Source organism: Salmo trutta, chromosome 12, assembly GCF_901001165.1.
Source record: "Salmo trutta chromosome 12, fSalTru1.1, whole genome shotgun sequence".
Classification (NCBI taxonomy): domain Eukaryota; kingdom Metazoa; phylum Chordata; class Actinopteri; order Salmoniformes; family Salmonidae; genus Salmo; species Salmo trutta.
The window spans coordinates 37,112,692-37,135,785 of NC_042968.1; the positions used below are offsets into that span (position 1 = coordinate 37,112,692).

A 23,094-nucleotide genomic window follows, 5' to 3' on the forward strand; every position below is an offset into this window, starting at 1 on the left:
AATCCGCCCATTACCAGACACCTAGCCCCAAGTCAATCAGCCCTTTACCAGACACCTAGCCCCATGTCAATCAGCCCTTTACCAGACACCTAGCCCCAAGTCAATCAGCCCTTTACCAGACACCTAGCCCCATGTCAATCAGCCCTTTACCAGACACCAAGCCCCAAGTCAATCAGCCCTTTACCAGACACCTAGCCCCAAGTCAATCAGCCCTTAACCAGACACCAAGCCCCAAGTCAATCAGCCCTTTACCAGACACCTAGCCCCAAGTCAATCAGCCCTTTACCAGACACCTAGCCCCAAGTCAATCAGCCCTTTACCAGACACCTAGCCCCAAGTCAATCAGCCCTTTACCAGACACCTAGCCCCAAGTCAATCAGCCCTTTACCAGACACCTAGCCCCAAGTCAATCAGCCCTTTACCAGACACCTAGCCCCAAGTCAATCAGCCCTTTACCAGACACCTAGCCCCAAGTCAATCAGCCCTTTACCAGACACCTAGCCCCAAGTCAATCAGCCCTTAACCAGACACCAAGCCCCAAGTCAATCAGCCCTTTACCAGACACCTAGCCCCAAGTCAATCAGCCCTTTACCAGACACCTAGCCCCAAGTCAATCAGCCCTTTACCAGACACCTAGCCCCAAGTCAATCAGCCCTTTACCAGACACCTAGCCCCAAGTCAATCAGCCCTTTACCAGACACCTAGCCCCAAGTCAATCAGCCCTTTACCAGACACCTAGCCCCAAGTCAATCAGCCCTTTACCAGACACCTAGCCCCAAGTCAATCTGCCCTTTACCAGACACCTAGCCCCAAGTCAATCAGCCCTTTACCAGACACCTAGACCCAAGTCAATCAGCCCTTTACCAGACACCTAGCCCCAAGTCAATCAGCCCTTTACCAGACACCTAGCCCCAAGTCAATCAGCCCTTTACCAGACACCTAGCCCCATGTCAATCAGCCCTTTACCAGACACCTAGCCCCAAGTCAATCAGCCCTTTACCAGACACCTAGCCCCATGTCGATCAGCCCTTTACCAGACACCTAGCCCCAAGTCAATCAGCCCTTTACCAGACACCTAGCCCCATGTCAATCAGCCCTTTACCAGACACCTAGCCCCAAGTCAATCAGCCCTTTACCAGACACCTAGCCCCAAGTCAATCAGCCCTTTACCAGACACCTAGCCCCAAGTCAATCAGCCCTTTACCAGACACCTAGCCCCAAGTCAATCAGCCCTTTACCAGACATCTACTGTAGCCCCAAGTCAATCAGCCCTTTACCAGACACCTAGCCCCATGGCAATCAGCCCTTTACCAGACACCTAGCCCCATGTCAATCAGCCCTTTACCAGACACCTAGCCCCAAGTCAATCAGCCCTTTACCAGACACCTAGCCCCATGTCAATCAGCCCTTTACCAGACACCTAGCCCCAAGTCAATCAGCCCTTTACCAGACACCTAGCCCCATGTCAATCAGCCCTTTACCAGACACCTAGCCCCAAGTCAATCAGCCCTTTACCAGACACCTAGCCCCATGTCAATCAGCCCTTTACCAGACACCTAGCCCCAAGTCAATCAGCCCTTTACCAGACACCTAGCCCCAAGTCAATCAGCCCTTTACCAGACACCTAGCCCCAAGTCAATCAGCCCTTTACCAGACACCTAGCCCCAAGTCAATCAGCCCTTTACCAGACACCTAGCCCCATGTCGATCAGCCCTTTACCAGACACCTAGCCCCAAGTCAATCAGCCCTTTACCAGACACCTAGCACCAAGTCAATCAGCCCTTTACCAGACACCTAGCCCCATGTCGATCAGCCCTTTACCAGACACCTAGCCCCAAGTCAATCAGCCCTTTACCAGACATCTACTGTAGCCCCAAGTCAATCAGCCCTTTACCAGACACCTACTGTAGCCCCAAGTCAATCAGCCCTTTACTAGACATCTACTGTAGCCCCAAGTAAATCAGCTCTTTACCAGACATCTACTGTAGCCCCAAGTAAATCAATTTCAGATTGTGCTGTAGGTTAATAGTAGGGAGTTTTCTCTCTTGCAGGCAGGCAGAGGTTGCCCAACACCACTGTGTGAGAGAGCTCCTCCACTCCTCTCTCTCCTCCACTCCTCTCTCTCCTTCACTCCTCTCTCTCCTCCACTCCTCTCTCTCCTTCACTCCTCTCTCTCCTCCACTCCTCTCTCTCCTTCACTCCTCTCTCTCCTCCACTCCTCTCTCTCCTCCACTCCTTCACTCCTTCACTCCTCTTTCTCCTTCACTCCTTTCTCCTCCACTCCTTCACTCCTACTCCTTCACTACTCTCTCTCCTTCACTCTTTTCTCCTCCACTCCTCTCTCTCCTCCACTCCTTCACTCCTCTCTCTCCTACACTGTTCACTCCTTTCTCTCCTCCACTCCTCTCTCCTCTCACTCCTCCGCTCCTTCACTCCTCTCACTCCTCCGCTCCTCTCTCCTCCACTCCTCTCTCCACTCCTCCACTGCTCTCTCCTACACTCATCTCCTTCACTCCTCCCTGTCCTCCACTCTCCTCTCTCCTCCACTCCTCTCTCCTCTCCTCCACTGCTCTTTCCTCCACTCCTCTCCTTCACTCCTCCCTGTCCTCCACCCTCCTCTCTCTAGTCTACATGCTTTCCCTTCCGTTTGAAGAACAACATTAGTATGCTACCCCATCTGAATGGTTTTTACAAGACTTTCTTTTGAAGTGACTGCTAGTTAGTCAAGTAAACAGAAGTCTCTGTAGGATATCCAGTCTCAAACAGGGCTGTAGATCCTCTATATCAGGATGTGCTGTGTAACCCGGGTGTCAAACACTGTAGCTACTGTGTGTCTCTGCTGTCTAATCAGACCCTTATATCAACTGGATTGTTATGCAGCATTCAGTATCTTAGTAGTTCCCAAACTGTTGGTTGGGACCCACTTATGGGTCATGGGAGGACTACGATTTTTTTATTTTTTTATTCATCTGTTGCTAGTTAATTCTTTAGAATTGGCCCAAAGAGCTCATTCCCACATCAATGTGTGGAATTCAGTAGCTTTATCAAGAGAGTATGAGACCAGGCCTCTTCCGCTGCTACAAATCAGTCATGTCTCGAGACCTGAATATGACTCAAGTCAAAACCGGCAACAAGATTCTGTACTGGACTTTGAAGTATGTTTAAGTTTCTAAATATGTAAAGGTGAAGTGTTGGCGGGTTATGACGGGCATCTGTGAACAGACAAGACCATCCATTGAGAAACCCTGAGTACTGTCTGTGAACAGACAAGACCATCCATTGAGAAACCCTGAGTACTGTCTGTGAACAGACAAGACCATCCATTGAGAAACCCTGAGTACTGTCTGTGAACAGACAAGACCATCCATTGAGAAACCCTGAGTACTGTCTGTGAACAGACAAGAGCATCCATTGAGAAACCCTGAGTACTGTCTGTGAACAGACAAGACCATCCATTGAGAAACCCTGAGTACTGTCTGTGAACAGACAAGACCATCCATTGAGAAACCCTGAGTACTGTCTGTGAACAGACAAGAGCATCCATTGAGAAACCCTGAGTACTGTCTGTGAACAGACAAGAGCATCCATTGAGAAACCCTGAGTACTGTCTGTGAACAGACAAGAACATCCATTGAGAAACCCTGAGTACTGTCTGTGAACAGACAAGAGCATCCATTGAGAAACCCTGAGTACTGTCTGTGAACAGACAAGACCATCCATTGAGAAACCCTGAGTACTGTCTGTGAACAGACAAGAACATCCATTGAGAAACCCTGAGTACTGTCTGTGAACAGACAAGACCATCCATTGAGAAACCCTGAGTACTGTCTGTGGGCTGGGAAGGTCTTGTCAGATTGTTCACTTCACTAGACACAGTGATGGACACCAACATTATATCCTTTCCTCAAAATGTGGTGAATATCCAATTTATAATAGTCATATTTCAACAGCAGGTAACACAAGCATTGGTAAGTTAACCTAAATGAATACTGTGTGGACTTGGAATATCTTGTCAGATTCCTAATTTCACTAAGAATACTGATGACACAGACATTTTGCAGTTTTCCTAGAACTCTGGGTAATGACCAGTTCAGCCAGTAATATGTCTGCATGTGTAAATCCAGTTATTGGTAGCCTAAATGAACTTAGTGAGATGCGTTTAGGGACCCTGAAAACTGTGACAAGCACTTTCCTGATCTAGTAGGCTAAACTAGGCCATTAAGTCACATCAGTATCAGAGATCCTGTTAAACCAATTAGTTATCCCTATACTGATTGACAATCTTTCTCCTGAAGCCAAGTTGTTGCTGCCTTGACAAACAAGATGTTGACGTAGCGTTGGGGAATGCAGGCTAAGAAGTCTGTCTTCTCTGGGACAATATGGGATATGGAAACCCAGAGAATGAATGAGCCTAGGTATGTAACTGTCAGCTGTTGAGAAACAATAGTCTCTCTATTGCTGAGGCAGCTACTCTGTTGGTTGAGCTACAGAGACCAGAAAGACCGAGGGAGGGTATGAATATGGATATGAATTTCAATGAATGTTTACAACAGTGGGAAAAGAAATAGGACTCACATTTGGGGATTTCAAATGTCCTCCGGCCTGATCTCAATCTCTGGACATTGTTATACTTTGAATGATATTGTGTGATCAAACCACATGACAGTGAGTGGTCTAGACCAGACAGCCTCACGGCAGCCTATTCTGAAGTCCTTCATCTTTATCCCCCACACCCTCATATTGTGTAACCACAGAGAAAGAATACATTCATTGAAACAGGATACGCAGAAGTTCTTCTGACCTTCTTCTCCCAAAGTGGCAGCAGACCCAGGGTTTTGTTGAGGAATGTAACACTAGAAGCCATGTGCATCTGTCACACAGAGTTAATAACACTTTTCCTTCAGCCTGTTGCCATAGGAACCATATAAATGTAAAATAAGATCTATTATATTTTGACAGACACTTGTAGTCTCTAAACGGTGTATTTAAATGATATTTCTGGGAAGTTGTCTAGGACTGTAATTTTCTGAATTTATTTCTGAACAAATCGTTGAATGTCCCAGTTGCACTGGAAGACAGGACAAATGGGTTCATTTCCTTCTGAGACAATCTTTACTTCATAAGGCTGACATCCAACTTGAGCATGAAATTCTGTTATCAAAATGTCATTAGAGAATTCCACATTAACTTATAAAACAATTCTCACATTTTATTCAAGCTTTCACATTCAACTCTTCACAGGAGTGAAGTAAATAAAATCTATTTGTACACTGCATTTTTACAACATTTACATCACCTTTGTCTTTTTTTTATTTTTTACAAATAATACATGAGTTATTTACTTAAATATCACCCTAGTTAGCTACAGATCATCACTTGACAATCTGCTTCCAAAGTACTGGACAAAGATCTCAGGATGCCCCTTATAGAACTGTCCTAGCAAGCGTCTCTTCTCTTTGTTGGACAGTTTGGGGTTCTCGTGGATTGTCTTCAGTAGAGCCCATAGTTCCTCTTTGGTAGTCTTCTGTTTGCTCTCCACATACGCTTTTCCATTGACTCGCCTGCAATATGTAGAGCCTGAGTGAAGAGAAAGATGGAGAGGGAATTACGTCTTCATTCACCACACAAAACACAGAAGGTGGGTAAAGCTTTGTCAGATATTAGTAAAGATAAACAGACAATCAAACAAAACAGACATCAAAAGCTCCCATACCTGTTAAGACTTGTGGGTCTTTCCCCTTCACAATGTTGGTCAGTCTATCGCTCACAAGTTTGTGCAACGACACTGGAATCTGAAAGGAGAGGATCATATAAGTTAAACCATGTGATCAGCGCTGCTTTCATCTGTTTCATCTCACACACACACAACTGTGTGTTTTCAAACTATACTCACTGTTTGAGCTCGACTCCAATATTAAAGCTATCAGAGATATGTTAGCCTGGCTAGTCTCTAGCGTTGCAATTCTCTATCACGTCCTCTCTACCCTCACGCTACTGAGATGTAGCCATTACACACTTTACACACCAAAAAAGGGTTCCAAAAGGTTTCTTTGGCTGTCCTCATAGGAGAACCCTTTGAAGAACCCTTTTTGGTTCCAGGTAGAACCATTTTCGGTTCCAGGTAGAACCCTTTCGGGTTCCATGTAGAACCCTCTGTGGAAAGGGTTCTACATTGAACACAAAATGTTTCTACCTGGAACCCAAAGGGTTCTACCTGGAATCAAGAAGGGTTCTTCAAAGGGTTCTCCCATGGGAAAAGCCAAAGAACCCTTTTAGGTTCTAGATAGCACCATTTTTTCTAAGAGTGTTCAGATCAGTGTCTTTCATGAAGTCCTATTCAAAGTCCATCCCACTGTTTGAGTAGTAAACAGTCTATTAACAGACTGTTTGAGTAGTAAACAGTCTATTAACACACTGTTTGAGTAGTAAACAGTCTATTAACAGACTGTTTGAGTAGTAAACAGTCTATTAACACACTGTTTGAGTAGTAAACAGTCTTAACAGACTGTTTGAGTAGTAAACAGTCTATTAACACACTGTTTGAGTAGTAAACAGTCTATTAACAGACTGTTTGAGTAGTAAACAGTCTATTAATAGACTGTTTGAGTAGTAAACAGTCTATTAACAGACTGTTTGAGTAGTAAACAGTCTATTAACAGACTGAGTAGTAAACAGTCTATTAACAGACTGTTATAGTAGTAAACAGTCTATTAACAGACTGTTTGAGTAGTAAACAGTCTATTAACAGACAGTGTAAACAGTCTCAGCACACTGACCCAGTGGTCTTTAGTCTATATAGTTCAGACACAAGTGCAAAACATCATATTAATCCCCCACCTACCCACACACATGCGCACACACGAACACCCACGCTCACCCACACCTACCTGTTCCCCTATTCACACACACACACACACACACACGCCTACCTGTTCACTTATTCACACACACACAGTCTGATAAAAGATGAGTGCACACACACCTTGAAGACGTCACAGTGGTTTTCCACCATAAACAGCACCAGTAGGTCAACCTTCCCCTTGGCCAGTCTCACGCTGTAGACGATGGCACTAGAGAAAGATCTCTTCACCGCCATCCTGTTCTCTACCTGGAAAACAACACAACGTTCACATCTACGTACATACAGAATATAGAGAGTGGCTGCTAGATATGATCCTTGACCTCTTGGAGTAGTTTGGAACACACAAACACACACACACAGTCAGGGAGAGCTATAGCAGTATACACACACACACACACACACCCCTCACCTCTTTGTGTAGTTTGACCTCCTGTGGTTTGGCAGCGACAGCCATGAATCGCAGAAGTCTGCGTAGTTCCTCTTTACTGCGAGAGTCCTGTAGTTTCAGACACAGCTGTAGGGCCTCCAGAGCCTGCTCCCTCTTCCCATTCACTATGGACACACAGAGAGGACAGGATAGGTGTTAGCGTCCCTGACAGCCTGGGAGGAATCACAGGTGTGTGAATTCATGAGAGAGGATCTTAGCCAAACTAGTTGATAAACCCAGGTGTGGCCTCAGGGTCCTCGCTGAGAGTCAGCAGAGAAATCTGAACCCCCCCTTTCTGTCCCCAGTCATGACATTTGGGCTTTCATGTACTGGTTTAATCAGCTGAATGAATCCTTTGCATAATACTTCTTATTAAAAAGTCTAAACCCATTTAGACAGGGGAAATGCCCCAGAGCACATTGACCATGTATATGGCTGTCTTACCCAGTAGTTCAGAGATGCTGGAGTGGATGTCGAAGACGTGGTTGCTGAGTAGTGGAGGGTGCTGTGTCTCTCCGTAGTGCTGGACCAGGATCCCATACACCAGTCTCTTACACTGGCCCTGGTCCTCACCGCAGCGGGGCAGACCCCTGCTCACCTCAACCACCAAGTCATCTGGCAGGAACTCCAGACAGTCCACCGCCGCCGACAACCACTCATCAGCCCTGAGAGAGAGAGGGAGGAGATTATAAGTGATGGAGTAAATGAAACCAATCTAAAGAGGACAGAGAAGAAGAGAGAGAGATCAGAGAGAGAGATAGAGAAAGAGAGAGAAGGAAAGAGAGAGAGAAAGAGAGAGAGAGAGAGAGAGAGAGAAAGATCATAGAGAGAGGAGAGGAGATGAGAGTATTTTGCTTTTGTTTATTATCTATTTCACTTGCTTTGGCAATGTAAACATACATTTCCCATGCCAATAAAGAGAGAGAGGGGAGAGTAGAGAGAAAGATCAGAGAGAAACAGACAGGGTCAATCAAGCTGCTCTTGACTTTCAGACAACCACAGCCCAGTGACTGTAGTCAGTTGGCCATTTGTCCCTGAGTGCCAGAGAGCCCTGCGGGCAGCATCAATACAGAGAGAGGCCCTCGCTGACACGCACACAAACACCAGCTCCATTACATAACACTGCCCTGCTGTGACAGAGGCTACGCTAGGCGTCTGGCTACAACATGTTGAAAGGCTGGACATACAGTACACACGCCAACCAAAGCCTAACAAGACTACCGGCCATACATTTCTGCCCAGTCAGATAAATATGTAGACTATGATTCACAGGGAGTGGGAGAGAATGGAGATGTCACTTTATTAGAGACAGGCCTTCTTTGATCAAAATCGGATGCTATATGTATAACACGACAGTTATTGAATGTGCTCAGCAAGCTTTAACTGTAGCTAGTCAGTCAATCAGCCTTATGCCTGTGAATGTCCTTTCACTGTCCTTACCTATGCCTGGAACAAACAATTAAATGGAAGAGGGTGGGGGGATGAGGAAGGATAGCGAGACAGAGAGAAGTAGTAGAAATAGGACTAGTAGTAGTAGTAGTAGTAGGACTAATATTAGTAGTAGTAGTAGTAGTAGGACTAATAGTGGTAGTAGTACTAATTATAGCAGTAGTAGTAGTAGTAGTAGTAGAAGGACTAGTAGTAGTACTAGTAGGATTAGTAGTAGTAGTAGTATTAGGACTAGTAGTAGTCGTAGAAGTATGACTAGCAGTGGTAGGACTAGTAGTAGTAGAAGAGTAGTCTAACTAGTAGTAGTAGTAGTAGTAGTAGAACTAATAGTAGTAGTAGGACTAGTAGAAGTAGGACTAGTAGTAATAGGGCTACTAGTAGTAGTAGTAGAATGAGGACTAGTAGTAGTAGTAGTAGAACTAATAGAAGTAGTAGGACTAATAGTAGTAGTATAACTAGTAGTAGTAGTAGTATAACTAATAGTAGTAGTAGGACTAGTAGAAGTATGACTAGTAGTAATAGGACTACTAGTAGTAGTAGTAGTAGTAGTATAACTAATAGTAGTAGTAGGACTAATAGTAGTAGTATAACTAGTAGTAGTAATAGTAGTAGTAGTAGTAGTAGGACTAATAGTAGTAGTATAACTAGTAGTAGTAGTAGTAATAGTAGTAGAACTAATAGTAGTAGTAGGACTAAGAGTAGTAGTATAACTAGTAGTAGTAGTAGTAGGACTAATAGTAGAAGTAGGACTAGTAGAAGGACTAGTAGTAGGACTAGTAGTAGTAGAAGAAGGACTAATAGTAGAACTAATGTTAGAAGTAGGACTAGTAGTAGGACTAATAGTAGTAGTAGTAGTAGGACTAATAGTAGTAGTACGGCTAATAGTAGTAGTAGTAGTAGTAGTAGTAGGACTAATAGTAGTAGTAGTAGTAGAAGTAGGACTAGTAGTAGGACTAGTAGAAGCAGTAGTAGTAGAAGTAGGACTAGTAGTAGGACTAGTAGTAGTAGTAGTAGTAGAAGTAGGACTAGTAGAAGTAGGACTAGTAGTAGGACTAGTAGTAGTAGTAGTAGAAGTAGGATTAGTAGTAGGACTAGTAGAAGTAGTTGGACTAGTAGTAGGACTACTAGTAGTAGTAGTAGTAGTAGTAGTAGTAGTAGTAGTAGTAGTAGTAGGACTAATAGTAGTAGTAGAAGTAGGATTAGTAGTAGTATTAGTAGTAGTTGGACTAGTAGTAGTAGTATAACTAATAGTAGTAGTAGGACTAGTCGTAGTAGAAGTAGGACTAGTAGTAGTAGTAGTAGTAGTAGCAGGATTAATAGTAGTAGTAGAACTAATAGTAGTAGTAGGACTAGTAGTAGTAGAAGTAGGACTAGTAGTAGGACTAGTAGTAGTAGTAGTAGTAGGACTAGTAGTAGGACTAATAGTAGTAGTAGTATTTGTAGTAGTAGTAGTAGGACTAATAGTAGTAGTAGAACTAATAGTAGTAGTAGGACTAATAGTAGTAGTAGTAGGAGTAGTAGTAGGACTAATAGTAGTAGTAGTAGTAGTAGTAGCAGTAGTAGTAGAACTAATAGTAGTAGTAGGACTAAAAGTAGTAGTAGTAGTAGGACTAACAGTAGTAGTAGGACTAATAGTAGTAGTAGTAGTAGTAGTAGTAGTAGTAGAACTAATAGTAGTAGTAGTAGTAATAGTAGTAGTAGAACTAATAGTAGTAGTAGGACTAGTAGTAGGAGTAATGTTAGAAGTAGGACTAGCAGTAGGACTAATAGTAGTAGTAGTAGGACTAATAGTGGTAGTAGTAAGACTAATAGTGTAGTATAACTAATAGTAGCAGTAGGACTAATAGTAGTAGTAGTAGTAGTAGTAGGACTAGTAGTAGGAGTAATGTTAGAAGTAGGACTAGCAGTATGACTAATAGTAGTAGTAGTAGTAGGACTAATAGTAGTAGTAAGACTAATAGTAGTAGTAGTAGTAGGACTTATAGTAGTAGTAGTAGTAGTAGTAGGACTAATAGTAGTAGTAGAACTAATAGTAGTAGTAGGACTAGTAGTAGTAGAAGTAAGACTAGTAGTAGTAGTAGTAGTAGTAGTAGTAGTAGTAGTAGTAGGACTAATAGTAGTAGTAGAAATAATAGCAGTAGTAGGACTAGTAGTAGTAGAAGTAAGACTAGTAGTAGTAGTAGTAGTAGTAGTAGTAGTAGGAGACGTACTGTGCTTCGCTGAAGGCCTTCAGGACTTCTCTGTCCAGGTAGCTGGCTGTGTAGAGCAGGTCTGGGTCACTGTCCATGCTGTGTAGAGGGGGCCTGGGCCGCTCCTCTCCCTCCAACAGACTCTCCAGAAGGGGGAGGTCTATCAGCTGTAGCAGCCTGAACAACGTCTGCTGGCGCCACACCTCGCCCACCACTGAGGAAAACAGGAAGACAAGTCACTATAAGGGCCACTTTACCACACATACACACATCCAAAGTAACAAACACACACTGATAATCATTCAGGGACACATGCCAACATATATTTTCTATGGACACTTACACTCCTGTGAGAGGCCGAGGTTGATCATCTGTGGGGTGATGGTTGAGGTGATGTTGAGGTTCCCCAACACGTCCTCTAGTGATTTGTCTGTTTTGACCGGAGAGTGGTTGTTGGAGTACTGGTCCTCTTTACTGAGGACAAACATATTGAGAGAAATCAGTGGACATGATTGGGCCAATCACAGACCTGTTATTACTGGAACTCAAAGTAGCATTTAGAAAATAGTATTTTTCAATCACAGGTGACCAGAATATCTCTACTTAGTGAAATATGATTTGGTGAAATTGGTGGGAAAACACATTTAGCAAAACAAATACTCTCTACCAATTTCCTTCTACACTCCTCTTTGGCTTTTGATAGAATCAGTACATTTTACATTTTAAACGCTGTACTTGGTGCAATCATACTTTGCCTCAGGAGTGAGCTTGGTGTGTTTTTATATAAAACTCCTTGGGAGCACTGTTCACCTAAACGTGTGGCTCTGACTTTACAATAACACCCTCTCTCTCTATCTCTATACTCTCTCTCTACTCTCTTTCTCTCTCTACTCTCTCTCTCTCTACTCTCTTTCTCTCTCTCTACTCTCTCTCTCTCTACTCTACTCAATTCATTTAAATTCAAATCAAGGGGCTTTATTGGCATGGGAAACATATGTTAACGTTGCCAAAGCAAGTGAGGTAGATAATATACAAAAGTGAAATAAACAATAAAACTTAACAGTAAGCATTACACTCACAGAAGTCCAAAAGAATAAAGACATTATAAATGTCATATTATCTATATATACAGTGTCGTAACAATGCACAAATGGTTAAAGTACAAAAGGGAAAATAAATAAGCATAAATATGGGTTGTATTTACAATGGTGTTTGTTCTTCACTGGTTGACCTTTTCTTGTGGCAACAGGTCACAAATCTTGCTGCTGTGATGGCACAATGTGGTATTTCACCCAGTAGATATGGGATGTTATCAAAATCAGGTTTGCTTTCGATTTCTTTGTGGATCTGTGTAATCTGAGGGAAATATGTCTCTCTAATATGGTCATACATTGGGCAGGAGGTTAGGAAGTGCAGCTTAGTTTCCACCTCATTTTGTGGGCAGTGTGCACATAGCCTGTCTTCTCTTGAGAGCCAAGCCTACGGCGGCCTTTCTCAATAGCAAGGCTATGCTCACTGAGTCTGTACATAGTCAAAGCTTTCCTTAAGTTTGGGTCAGTCACAGTGGTCAGGTATTCTGCCACTGTGTACTCTCTGTTTAGGGCCAAATAGCATTCTAGTTTGCTCTGTTTGTTTTGTTGTTAATTCTTTCCAATGTGTCAAGTAATTATCTTTTTGTTTTCTCGTGATTTGGTTGGGTCTAATTGTGTTGCTGTCCTGTGGCTCTGTGGGGTCTTTTTGTGTTTGTGAACAGAGCCCCAGGATCAGCTTGCTTAGGGGACTCTTCTCCAGGTTTATCTCTCTGTTGGTGATGGCTTTGTTATGGAAGGTTTGGGAATCACTTCCTTTTAGGTGATTGTAGAATTTAACGGCTCTTTTCTGGATTTTGATAATAGCGGGTATCGGCCTAATTCTGCTCTGCATGCATTATTTGGTGTTCTACGTTGTACATGAGTATATTTTTTGCAGAATTCTGCATAAAGAGTCTCAATTTGGTGTTTGTCCCATTTTGTAAATTCTTGGTTGGTGAGCAACCTCACAACCATAAAGGGCAATGGGTTCTATAACTGATTCAAGTATTTTTTGCCCGATCCTAATTGGTATGTCAAACTTTATGTTCCTTTGATGCCATAGAAGGCCCTTCTTGCCTTGTCTCTCAGATCGTTCACAGCTTTGTGGAAGTTACCTGTGGCGCTGATGTTTAGACCAAGGTATGTATAGTTTTGTTGTGTGCTCCAGGGCAACGGTGTCTAGATGTAATTTGTATTTGCATTCCTGGCGACTGGACTTTTTTTTTTACCATTATTTTGGTCTTACTGAGATTTACTGTCAGGGCCCAGGTCTGGCAGAATCTGTGCAGGAGATCTAGGTGCTGCTGTAGGCCCTCCTGGGTTGGTGACAGAAGCACCAGATCATCAGCAAATAGTAGACATTTGACTTCAGATTCTTGTAGGGTGAGACCGGGTGCTGCAGACTGTTCTAGAGCCCTCGCCGGTTTGTTGATATGTATGTTGAAGAGGGTGGGGCTTAAGCTGCATCCCTGTCTCACCCCATGGCCCTGTGGGAAGAAATGTGTGTTTTTTGCCAATTTTAACCGCACACTTATTGTTTGTGTACATGGATTCTATAATGTGGTATGTTTTTCCCCCAACACCACTTTCTATCAATTTGTATAGCAGACCCTCATGCCAAATTGAGTCGAAGGCTTTTTTGAAATCAACAAAGCATGAGAAGACTTTGCCTTTGTTTTGGTTTGTTTGTTTGTCAATTAAGGTGTGGGGGGTGAATACGTGGTCTGTCGTACGATAATTTGGTAAAAAGCCAATTTGACATTTGCTCAGTACATTGTTTTCACTAAGGAGATGTACGAGAATGCTGTTAATGATAATGCAGAGGATTTTCCCAAGGTTGCTGTTGACGCATATCCCACGGTAGTTATTGGGGTCAAATTTGTCTCCACTTTTGTGGATTGGGGTGATCAGTCCTTGGTTCTAAATATTTGGGAAGATGCCAGAGCTAAGGATGATGTTAAAGAGTTTTAGTATAGCCAATTGGAATTTGTGGTCTGTATATTTGATCATTTCATTGAGGATATTATCAACACCACAGGCCTTTTTGAGTTGGAGGGTTTTTATTTTGTCCTGTAGTTTATTTAAGGTAATTGGAGAATCCAGTGTGTTCTGGTAGTCTTTAATAGTTGATACTAAGATGTGTAATTGATCATGTATATGTTTTTGCTGTTTGTTCTTTGTTATGGAGTCAAAAAGATTAGAGAAGTGGTACATCTCCATTTTGGATAGATAACTGTTCGTGTTGTTGTTTGTTTAGTGTGTTCCAATTTTCCCAGAAGTGGTTAGAGTCTATGGATTCTTCAATTACATTGAGCTAACTTCTGACGTGCTGTTCCTTCTTTTTCCATAGTGTATTTCTGTATTGTTTTAGTGATTCACCATAGTGAAGGCGTAGACTCAGGTTTTCTGGGTCTCTATGTTTTTGGTTGGACTGGTTTCTCAATTTCTTTCTAAGATTTTTGCATTCTTCATCAAACCATTTGTCATTGTTGTTCATTTTCTTTGGTTTACTATTTGAGATTTTTTGATTTGATAAGCTAAGAAGCTGAGAGGTCAAATATACTGTTAAGATTTTCTACTGCTAAGTTTACACCTTCACTATTACAGTGGAACGTTTTGTCCAGGAAGTTGTCCAAAAGGGATTGAATTTGTTGTTGCCTAATTGTTTTTTGGTAGGTTTCCACACTACATTCCTTCCATCTATAGCATTTCTTAATATTACTCAGTTCCTTTGGCTTTGATGCCTCATGATTGAGTATTGCTCTGTTCAAGTAGACTGTGATTTTGCTGTTGTCTGATAGGGGTGTCAGTGGGCTGACTGTGAATGCTCTGAGAGACTCTGGGTTGAGGTCAGTGATAAAGTAGTCTACAATACTACTGCCAAGAGATGAGCTATAGGTGTACCTACCATAGGAGTCCCCTCTCTCTACTATCTCTCTCTCTCTCTTCACTCTCTCTACTCTCTCTCTCTCTACTCTCTCTCTCTCTTCACTCTCTCTACTCTCTCTCTACTATCTCTCTCTCTTCACTCTCTCTACTCTCTCTCTCTCTTCACTCTCTCTACTCTCTCTCTACTATCTTTCTCTCTCTTCACTCTCTCTACTATCTCTCTCTCTCTTCACTCTCTCTACTATCTCTCTCTCTCTTCACTCTCGCTACTATCTCTCTCTCTCTTCACTCTCTCTACTCTCTCTCTCTCTTTCTCTCTACTCTCTCTCTTTCTCTACTTTCTCTCTCGCCCTTTCTCTACTATCTCTCTCCCTCTCTTTACTCTCTCTTTACTCTCTCTACTCTCTCTCTCTCTCTCCTCTCTACTCTCTCTCTACCTATTCTCTCTCTATATATATATATACTCACTCTACTCTCTCTCTCTCTCTCTCCACTCTTTCATCTCAGTGAAACAGATTGGAGGCAGCAGGTTTTCATGGGTACAGTACTGAGCTGTCACTCAGGACCACTTCACATGGTTAGTGGGAGACCAGAGAGCCACCATGGCCAATGGCCATATGATATTATCATCACACCACTTCAGTTCTCCTGTTGATCTCAGTGCAGATCTCAGTCCTCTACACTCTAGTTTCCTTAAGTCATTCTTTACAAAAAATTACAGTTTCATGTAGAATAGCTACTTAATGTTCTACACTCTTAAAGACAGAAGAGAGACACATGGCATCCACAACAGAGACTGAAAGCATTGACATCAACTCTTTATGTCTGGCCTTCCCAGAATAATGACCAACGGTGCCAAATCTGCAGGCTCTGTGACAAGTTCTCTAAACTCATAATCACTTACAGAGCTCTGAGTCAAACTATACTCACTGCCTAACAAGGAGCTCTCTAACCGAGTGTCTAACTGTGTGTTTGGGTAGAGAGAGAAAATACCTGTTCTTTTATACAGAGCCAAAAATCATAGGAATCATGCAAATTAGGTTTATGGGGACATTATCACAATCATCATCAAGGAGAGCCTTGATTGGACAACTGAGAAGCACCAATCAGTGAGAGTAAGCACAAGGTCACAGAGGTCATTGGTGATACATGAGTTGAGTTTTGGGATGAAAGCCCTCATAAAATGAATCCATTGTTAATCCGCTATTTGGGAAGGATTACGAAACATATCAACTCATGAACAAAGCTTTAAACTCAGTCGACCGTACCGTCTGAGAGGTGGGCTGTAGCTGTTCCGGTGTTTGCTCGGCGAGTCGTATCCACTCTCGATGGTGATGGTGCTCGTCGAGTGCGAGCTGGTCATGGTAGTGGGACTAGACGGAAGCGGAAGCAACCGGTACAGACTACAGCTACTGTCCTCGAAGGTGGCACGCCTCTTCTCCTTATTCCCAAATACGTTGGTGCCCACCGCCTCGAACACCCGCGAGTCCATCAGGGCCTGGCAGAGACGTACGGCCTTGGAGCGAGGCACCTCGGCATCGCCGCAGAACCGTGACTGGATGACATGGGCCAGCACCACGTCCACAGCATCTGACCCCAGGAAACAGTCATGGTAGGTCTTGAGCTTATGACGGTGGCGCTTGACCTGGACGCGCTGCTGGAGGTTGGTGATGATGCTGCTCCAGATGAAGGTGGCCCGGAACGGCTTACCGGCCATTCCCTGCTCTCCTGGGGGAGGGAATAGGAGGAGGGGAGGTGAGAGAGAATGAAACTCAGTAAATTCAGCACAGATCACAGTGTTCTAAAGTCCACTCTTTATATCTGAGTAGTAGAATTTACAGAGCTCTTCCAACAGTTCAACATCTCCTTTACAGAGCTCTTCCAACAGTTCAACATCTCCTTTACAGAGCTCTTCCAACAGTTCAACATCTCCTTTACAGAGCTCTTCCAACAGTTCAACATCTCCTTTACAGAGCTCTTCCAACAGTTCAACATCTCCTTTACAGAGCTCTTCCAACAGTTCAACATCTCCTTTACAGAGCTCTTCCAACAGTTTAACATCTCCTTCACAGAGCTCTTCCAACAGTTTAACATCTCCTTTACAGAGCGCTTCCAACAGTTCAACATCTCCTTCACAGAGCTCTTCCAACAGTTCAACATCTCCTTTACAGAGCTCTTCCAACAGTTCAACATCTCCTTTACAGAGCTATTCCAACAGTTCAACATCTCCTTTACAGAGCTCTTCCAACAGTTCAACATCTCCTTTACAGAGCTCTTCCAACAGTTTAACATCTCCTTTACAGAGCTCTTCCAACAGTTTAACATCTCCTTTACAGAGCTCTATTACTGGACCCTATTCCAACTAAACTACTGAAAGAGCTGCTTCCTGTGCTTGGCCCTCCTATGTTGAACATAATAAACGGCTCTCTATCCACCGGATGTGTACCAAGCTCACTAAAAGTGGCAGTAATAAAGCCTCTCTTGAAAAAGCCGAATCTTGACCCAGAAATTATAAAAAAAACTATCGGCCTATATCGAATCTTCCATTCCTCTCAAAAATTTTAGAAAAAGTTGTTGCGCAGCAACTCACTGCCTTCCTGAAGACAAACAATGTATACAAAACGCTTCAGTCTGGTTTTAGACCCCATCATAGCACTGAGACTGCACTTGTGAAGGTGGTAAATGACCTTTTAATGACGTCAGACCGAGGCTCTGCATCTGTCCTCATGCTCCTAGATCTTAGTGCCGCTTTTGATACCATCGATCACCACATTCTTTTGGAGAGATTGGAAACCCAAATTGGTCTACATGGACAAGTTCTGGCCTGGTTTAGATCTTATCTGTCGGAAAGATATCAGTTTGTCTCTGTGAATGGTTCGTCCTCTGACAAATCAATTGTAAATTTCGGTGTTCCTCAAGGTTCCGTTCTAGGACCACTATTGTTTTCACTATATATTTTACCTCTTGGGGATGTCATTCGAAAACATAATGTTAAATTTCACTGCTATGCGGACGACACACAGCTGTACATTTCAATGAAACATGGTGAAGCCCCAAAATTGCCCTCGCTAGAAGCCTGTGTTTCAGACATAAGGAAGTGGATGGCTGCAAATGTTCTACTTTTAAACTCGGACAAAACAGAGATGCTTGTCCTAGGTCCCAAGAAACAAAGAGATCTTCTGTTGAATCTGACAATTAATCTGGATGGTTGTACAGTCGTCTCAAATAAAACTGTGAAGGACCTCGGCGTTACTCTGGACCATGATCTCTCTTTTGAAGAACATATCAAGACTGCTTCAAGGACAGCTTTTTTCCATCTACGTAACATTGCAAAAATCAGAAACTTTCTGTCCAAAAATGACGCAGAAAAATTAATCCATGCTTTTGTTACTTCTAGGCTCGACTACTGCAATGCTCTACTTTCCGGCTACCCGGATAAAGCACTAAACAAACTTCAGTTAGTGCTAAATACGGCTGCTAGAATCCTGACTAGAACCAAAAAATTTGATCATATTACTCCAGTGCTAGCCTCCCTACACTGGCTTCCTGTTAAGGCAAGGGCTGATTTCAAGGTTTTACTGCTAACCTACAAAGCATTACATGGGCTTGCTCCTACCTATCTTTCCGATTTGGTCCTGCCGTACATACCTACACGTACGCTACGGTCACAAGACGCAGGCCTCCTAATTGTCCCTAGAATTTCTAAGCAAACGGCTGGAGGTAGGGCTTTCTCCTATAGAGCTCCATTTTTATGGAATGGTCTGCCTACCCATGTGAGAGACGCAGACTCAGTCTCAACCTTTAAGTCTTTACTGAAGACTTATCTCTTCAGTAGGTCCTATGATTAAGTATAGTCTGGCCCAGGAGTGTGAAGGTGAACGGAAAGGCTGGAGCAACGAACCGCCCTTGCTGTCTCTGCCTTGTCGGTTCCCCTCTTCCCACTGGGATTCTCTGCCTCTAACCCTTTTACAGGGGCTGAGTCACTGACTTACTGGTGTTCTTCCATGCCGTCCATGGGAGGGGTGCGTCACTTGAGTAGGTTGAGCCACTGACGTGGTCTTCCTGTCTGGGTTGGCGCCCCCCCCCTTGGGTTGTGCCGTGGCGGAGATCTTTGTGGGCTATACTCGGCCTTGTCTTCGGACGGTAGGTTGGTGGTTGTAGATATCCCTCTAGTGGTGTGGGGGCTGTGCTTTGGCAAAGTGGGTGGGGTTATATCCTGCCTGTTTGGCCCTGTCCGGGGGTATCATCGGATGGGGCCACAGTGTCTTCTGATCCCTCCTGTCTCAGCCTCCAGTATTTATGCTGCAGTAGTTTATGTGTCGGGGGGCTAGGGTCAGTCTGTTACATCTGGAGTATTCTCTTGTCTTATCCGGTGTCCTGTGTGAATGTAAATATGCTCTCTCTAATTCTCTCTTTCTCTCTTTCTTTCTTTCTCTCGGAGGACCTGAGCCCTAGGACCATGCCTCAGGACTACCTGGCATGATGACTCCTTGCTGTCCCCAGTCCACCTGGCCATGCTGCTGCTCCAGTTTCAACTGTTCTGCCTGCGGCTACGGAACCCTGACCTGTTCACCGGACGTGCTTGTTGCACCCTCGACAATTACTATGATTATTATTATTTGACCATGCTGGTCATTTACGAACATTTTAACATCTTGACCATGTTCTGTTATAATATCCACCCGGCACAGCCAGAAGAGGACTGGCCACCCCTCATAGCCTGGTTACTCTCTAGGTTTCTTCCTAGGTTTTTGGCCTTTCTCAGGAGTTTTTCCTAGGGAGTTTTTCCCAGCCACCGTGCTTCTTTCACATGCATTGCTTGCTGTTTGGGGTTTTAGGCTGGGTTTCTGTACAGCACTTTGAGATTTCAGCTGATGTACGAAGGGCTATATGAATAAATTTGATTTGATTTGATTCCAACAGTTTAACATCTCCTTTACAGAGCTCTTCCAACAGTTCAACATCTCCTTTACAGAGCTCTTCCAACAGTTCAACATCTCCTTTACAGAGCTCTTCCAACAGTTCAACATCTCCTTTACAGAGCTCTTCCAACAGTTCAACATCTCCTTTACAGAGCTCTTCCAACAGTTCAACATCTCCTTTACAGAGCTCTTCCAACAGTTCAACATCTCCTTTACAGAGCTCTTCCAACAGTTCAACATCTCCTTTACAGAGCTCTTCCAACAGTTCAACATCTCCTTTACAGAGCTCTTCCAACAGTTCAACATCTCCTTTACAGAGCTCTTCCAACAGTTCAACATCTCCTTTACAGAGCTCTTCCAACAGTTCAACATCTCCTTTACAGAGCTCTTCCAACAGTTTAACATCTCCAAAGTAAAGAACCTTCTAGGCCAAGAACAATAGCACACTCACCAGCCTTGACATTACACCACATAGCACACACACACACACACACACACACACACACACACACACACACACACACACACACACACACACACACACACACACACACACACACACACACACACACACACACATAGCACACACACACACATAGCACACACACACACACATAGCACACACACACACACACACACAGTGTAATGCTCTAACAAGCCTTGTAATGGCACCATTGGGACTAATGTCCCTCCCCAACCGATCCCCTATAACATACACAGACACTCTTCTAACACACACACACACACACACACACACACACACACACACACACACACACACACACACACAAACAGATGTACACACCATGCCGCACCCATCCCTCTTCATCCAACTCTGATACAATGATCAGATTGTCAGCCGCATCTCCAGGGCTATCTCAGCCACAATGATGAGATTGTCAGCTTCTTGTCTCCAGGCCGATCTATCCCAGCATGCTCTTTCCTCTCCAGCCACATCAACAGGGTGGGCCGTATCACACATCATACACACTAAACGTCATCAGATCGCACCAGTGAGGCTAATCATTTCAAACTCATCAAAAACCTTCTGTAATCTTCACATGCAGATATAATTCCAGGCAGACACACACAGCAACCCAGACTTTTACCTCAATACGCTGTGCATCAATACACGGCTATACTTCACCTGCTGCACCATAAATGGCTTATTTATCTGATGTCACCAACCACATAGACCAAGAGAAGAGAGGGGAGGGGGAGAGGGGTGAGGGGAAGGGGAAAGGGGCTGGTGAAGAGGGGGAGAGGGGTGAAGGGAAGGGGAAAGGGGCTGGTGAAGAGGGGGAGAGGGGTGAGGGGAAGGGGAAAGGAGCTGGTGAAGAGGGGGAGAGGGGTGAGGGGAAGGGGAAAGGAGCTGGTGAAGAGGGGGAGAGGGGGTGAGGTGAAGGGGAAAGGGGCTGGCGAAGAGGGGGAGAGGGGTGAGGGGAAGGGGCTGGTGAAGAGGGGGAGAGGGGTGAAGCGAAGGGGAAAGGGGCTGGTGAAGAGGGGGAGAGGGGTGAGGGGAAGGGGAAAGGGGCTGGCGAAGAGGGGGAGAGGGGTGAGGGGAAGGGGAAAGGGGCTGGTGAAGAGGGGGAGAGGGGTGAGGGGAAGGGGAAAGGGGCTGGTGAAGAGGGGGAGAGGGGTGAGGGGAAGGGGAAAGGGGCTGGTGAAGAGGGGGAGAGGGGTGAGGGGAAGGGGCTGGTGAAGAGGGGGAGAGGGGTGAAGCGAAGGGGAAAGGGGCTGGTGAAGAGGGGGGAGAGGGGTGAGGGGAAGGGGAAAGGGGCTGGCGAAGAGGGGGAGAGGGGTGAGGGGAAGGGGAAAGGGGCTGGCGAAGAGGGGGAGAGGGGTGAGGGGAAGGGGCTGGTGAAGAGGGGGAGAGGGGTGAAGGGAAGGGGAAAGGGGCTGGTGAAGAGGGGGAGAGGGGTGAGGGGAAGGGGGAAGGGGCTGGTGAAGAGGGGGAGAGGGGTGAGGGGAAGGGGAAAGGGGCTGGTGAAGAGGGGGAGAGGGGGTGAAGGGAAGGGGAAAGGGGCTGGTGAAGAGGGGGAGAGGGGTGAGGGGAAGGGGAAAGGAGCTGGTGAAGAGGGGGAGAGGGGTGAGGGGAAGGGGAAAGGAGCTGGTGAAGAGGGGGAGAGGGGTGAGGTGAAGGGGAAAGGGGCTGGCGAAGAGGGGGAGAGGGGTGAGGGGAAGGGGCTGGTGAAGAGGGGGAGAGGGGTGAAGCGAAGGGGAAAGGGGCTGGTGAAGAGGGGGAGAGGGGTGAGGGGAAGGGGAAAGGGGCTGGCGAAGAGGGGGAGAGGGGTGAGGGGAAGGGGAAAGGGGCTGGTGAAGAGGGGGAGAGGGGTGAGGGGAAGGGGAAAGGGGCTGGTGAAGAGGGGGAGAGGGGTGAGGGGAAGGGGAAAGGGGCTGGTGAAGAGGGGGAGAGGGGTGAGGGGAAGGGGCTGGTGAAGAGGGGGAGAGGGGTTGAAGCGAAGGGGGAAAGGGGCTGGTTGAAGAGGGGTGAGAGGGGTGAGGGGAAGGGGAAAGGGGCTGGCGAAGAGGGGGAGAGGGGTGAGGGGAAGGGGAAAGGGGCTGGCGAAAAGAGGGGGAGAGGGGTGAGGGGAAGGGGCTGGTGAAGAGGGGGAGAAGGGTGAAGGGAAGGGGAAAGGGGCTGGGAAGAGGGGGGGGGGGTGAGGGGAAGGGGGAAGGGCTGGTGAAGAGGGGGAGAGGGGTGAGGGGAAGGGGAAGGGGCTGGTGAAGAGGGGGCGGTGTGAGGGGAGGGGAAGGAAAGGGGCTGGTGAAGAGGGGGAGAGGGTGAGGGGAAGGGGAAAGGGGCTGTGAAGAGGGGGAGAGGGGTGAGGGGAAGGGGGGAAAGGGGCTGCTGAAGAGGGGGAGAGGGGTGAGGGGAAGGGGAAAGGGGCTGCTGAAGAGGGGGAGAGGGGTGAGGGGAAGGGGAAAGGGGCTGCTGAAGAGGGGGAGAGGGGTGAGGGGAAGGGGAAAGGGGCTGCTGAAGAGGGGGAGAGGGGTGAGGGGAAGGGGAAAGGGGGCTGCTGAAGAGGGGGAGAGAGGGGTGAGGGGAAGGGGAAAGGGGCTGGTGAAGGGGGGAGAGGGGTGAAGGGAAGGGGAAAGGGGCTGGTGAAGAGGGGGAGAGGGGTGAGGGGAAGGGGAAAAGGGGCTGGTGAAGAGGGGGAGAGGGGTGAGGGGAAGGGGAAGGGGCTGGTGAAGAGGGGGAGAGGGGTGAGGGGAAGGGGAAAGGGGCTGGTGAAGAGGGGGAGAGGGGTGAGGGGAAGGGGAAAGGGGCTGGTGAAGAGGGGGA

The 23,094-nt window shown here is 45.7% G+C and overlaps 1 protein-coding gene across 2 annotated transcripts in view; it reads right to left on the reverse strand.

Moving 5' to 3' along the window:
- Window positions 1–5,089: 5,089 nt before the first annotated feature.
- Window positions 5,090–23,094, reverse strand: part of LOC115203481 (DEP domain-containing protein 7) — a 30,782-nt gene continuing 12,777 nt past the window's right edge. For both annotated transcript variants that reach the window (XM_029768180.1, XM_029768179.1), the window contains exons 2-9: window positions 16,155–16,614; window positions 11,271–11,401; window positions 10,949–11,141; window positions 7,734–7,954; window positions 7,272–7,414; window positions 6,983–7,108; window positions 5,714–5,792; window positions 5,090–5,577 (exon numbers count right to left, since the gene is read on the reverse strand). In XM_029768180.1, the coding sequence (XP_029624040.1) occupies window positions 5,363–5,577; window positions 5,714–5,792; window positions 6,983–7,108; window positions 7,272–7,414; window positions 7,734–7,954; window positions 10,949–11,141; window positions 11,271–11,401; window positions 16,155–16,603 (1,557 nt within the window). In that variant the 5' untranslated portion in view covers window positions 16,604–16,614 and the 3' untranslated portion in view covers window positions 5,090–5,362. The remainder of the gene's footprint in view (window positions 5,578–5,713; window positions 5,793–6,982; window positions 7,109–7,271; window positions 7,415–7,733; window positions 7,955–10,948; window positions 11,142–11,270; window positions 11,402–16,154; window positions 16,615–23,094) is intronic.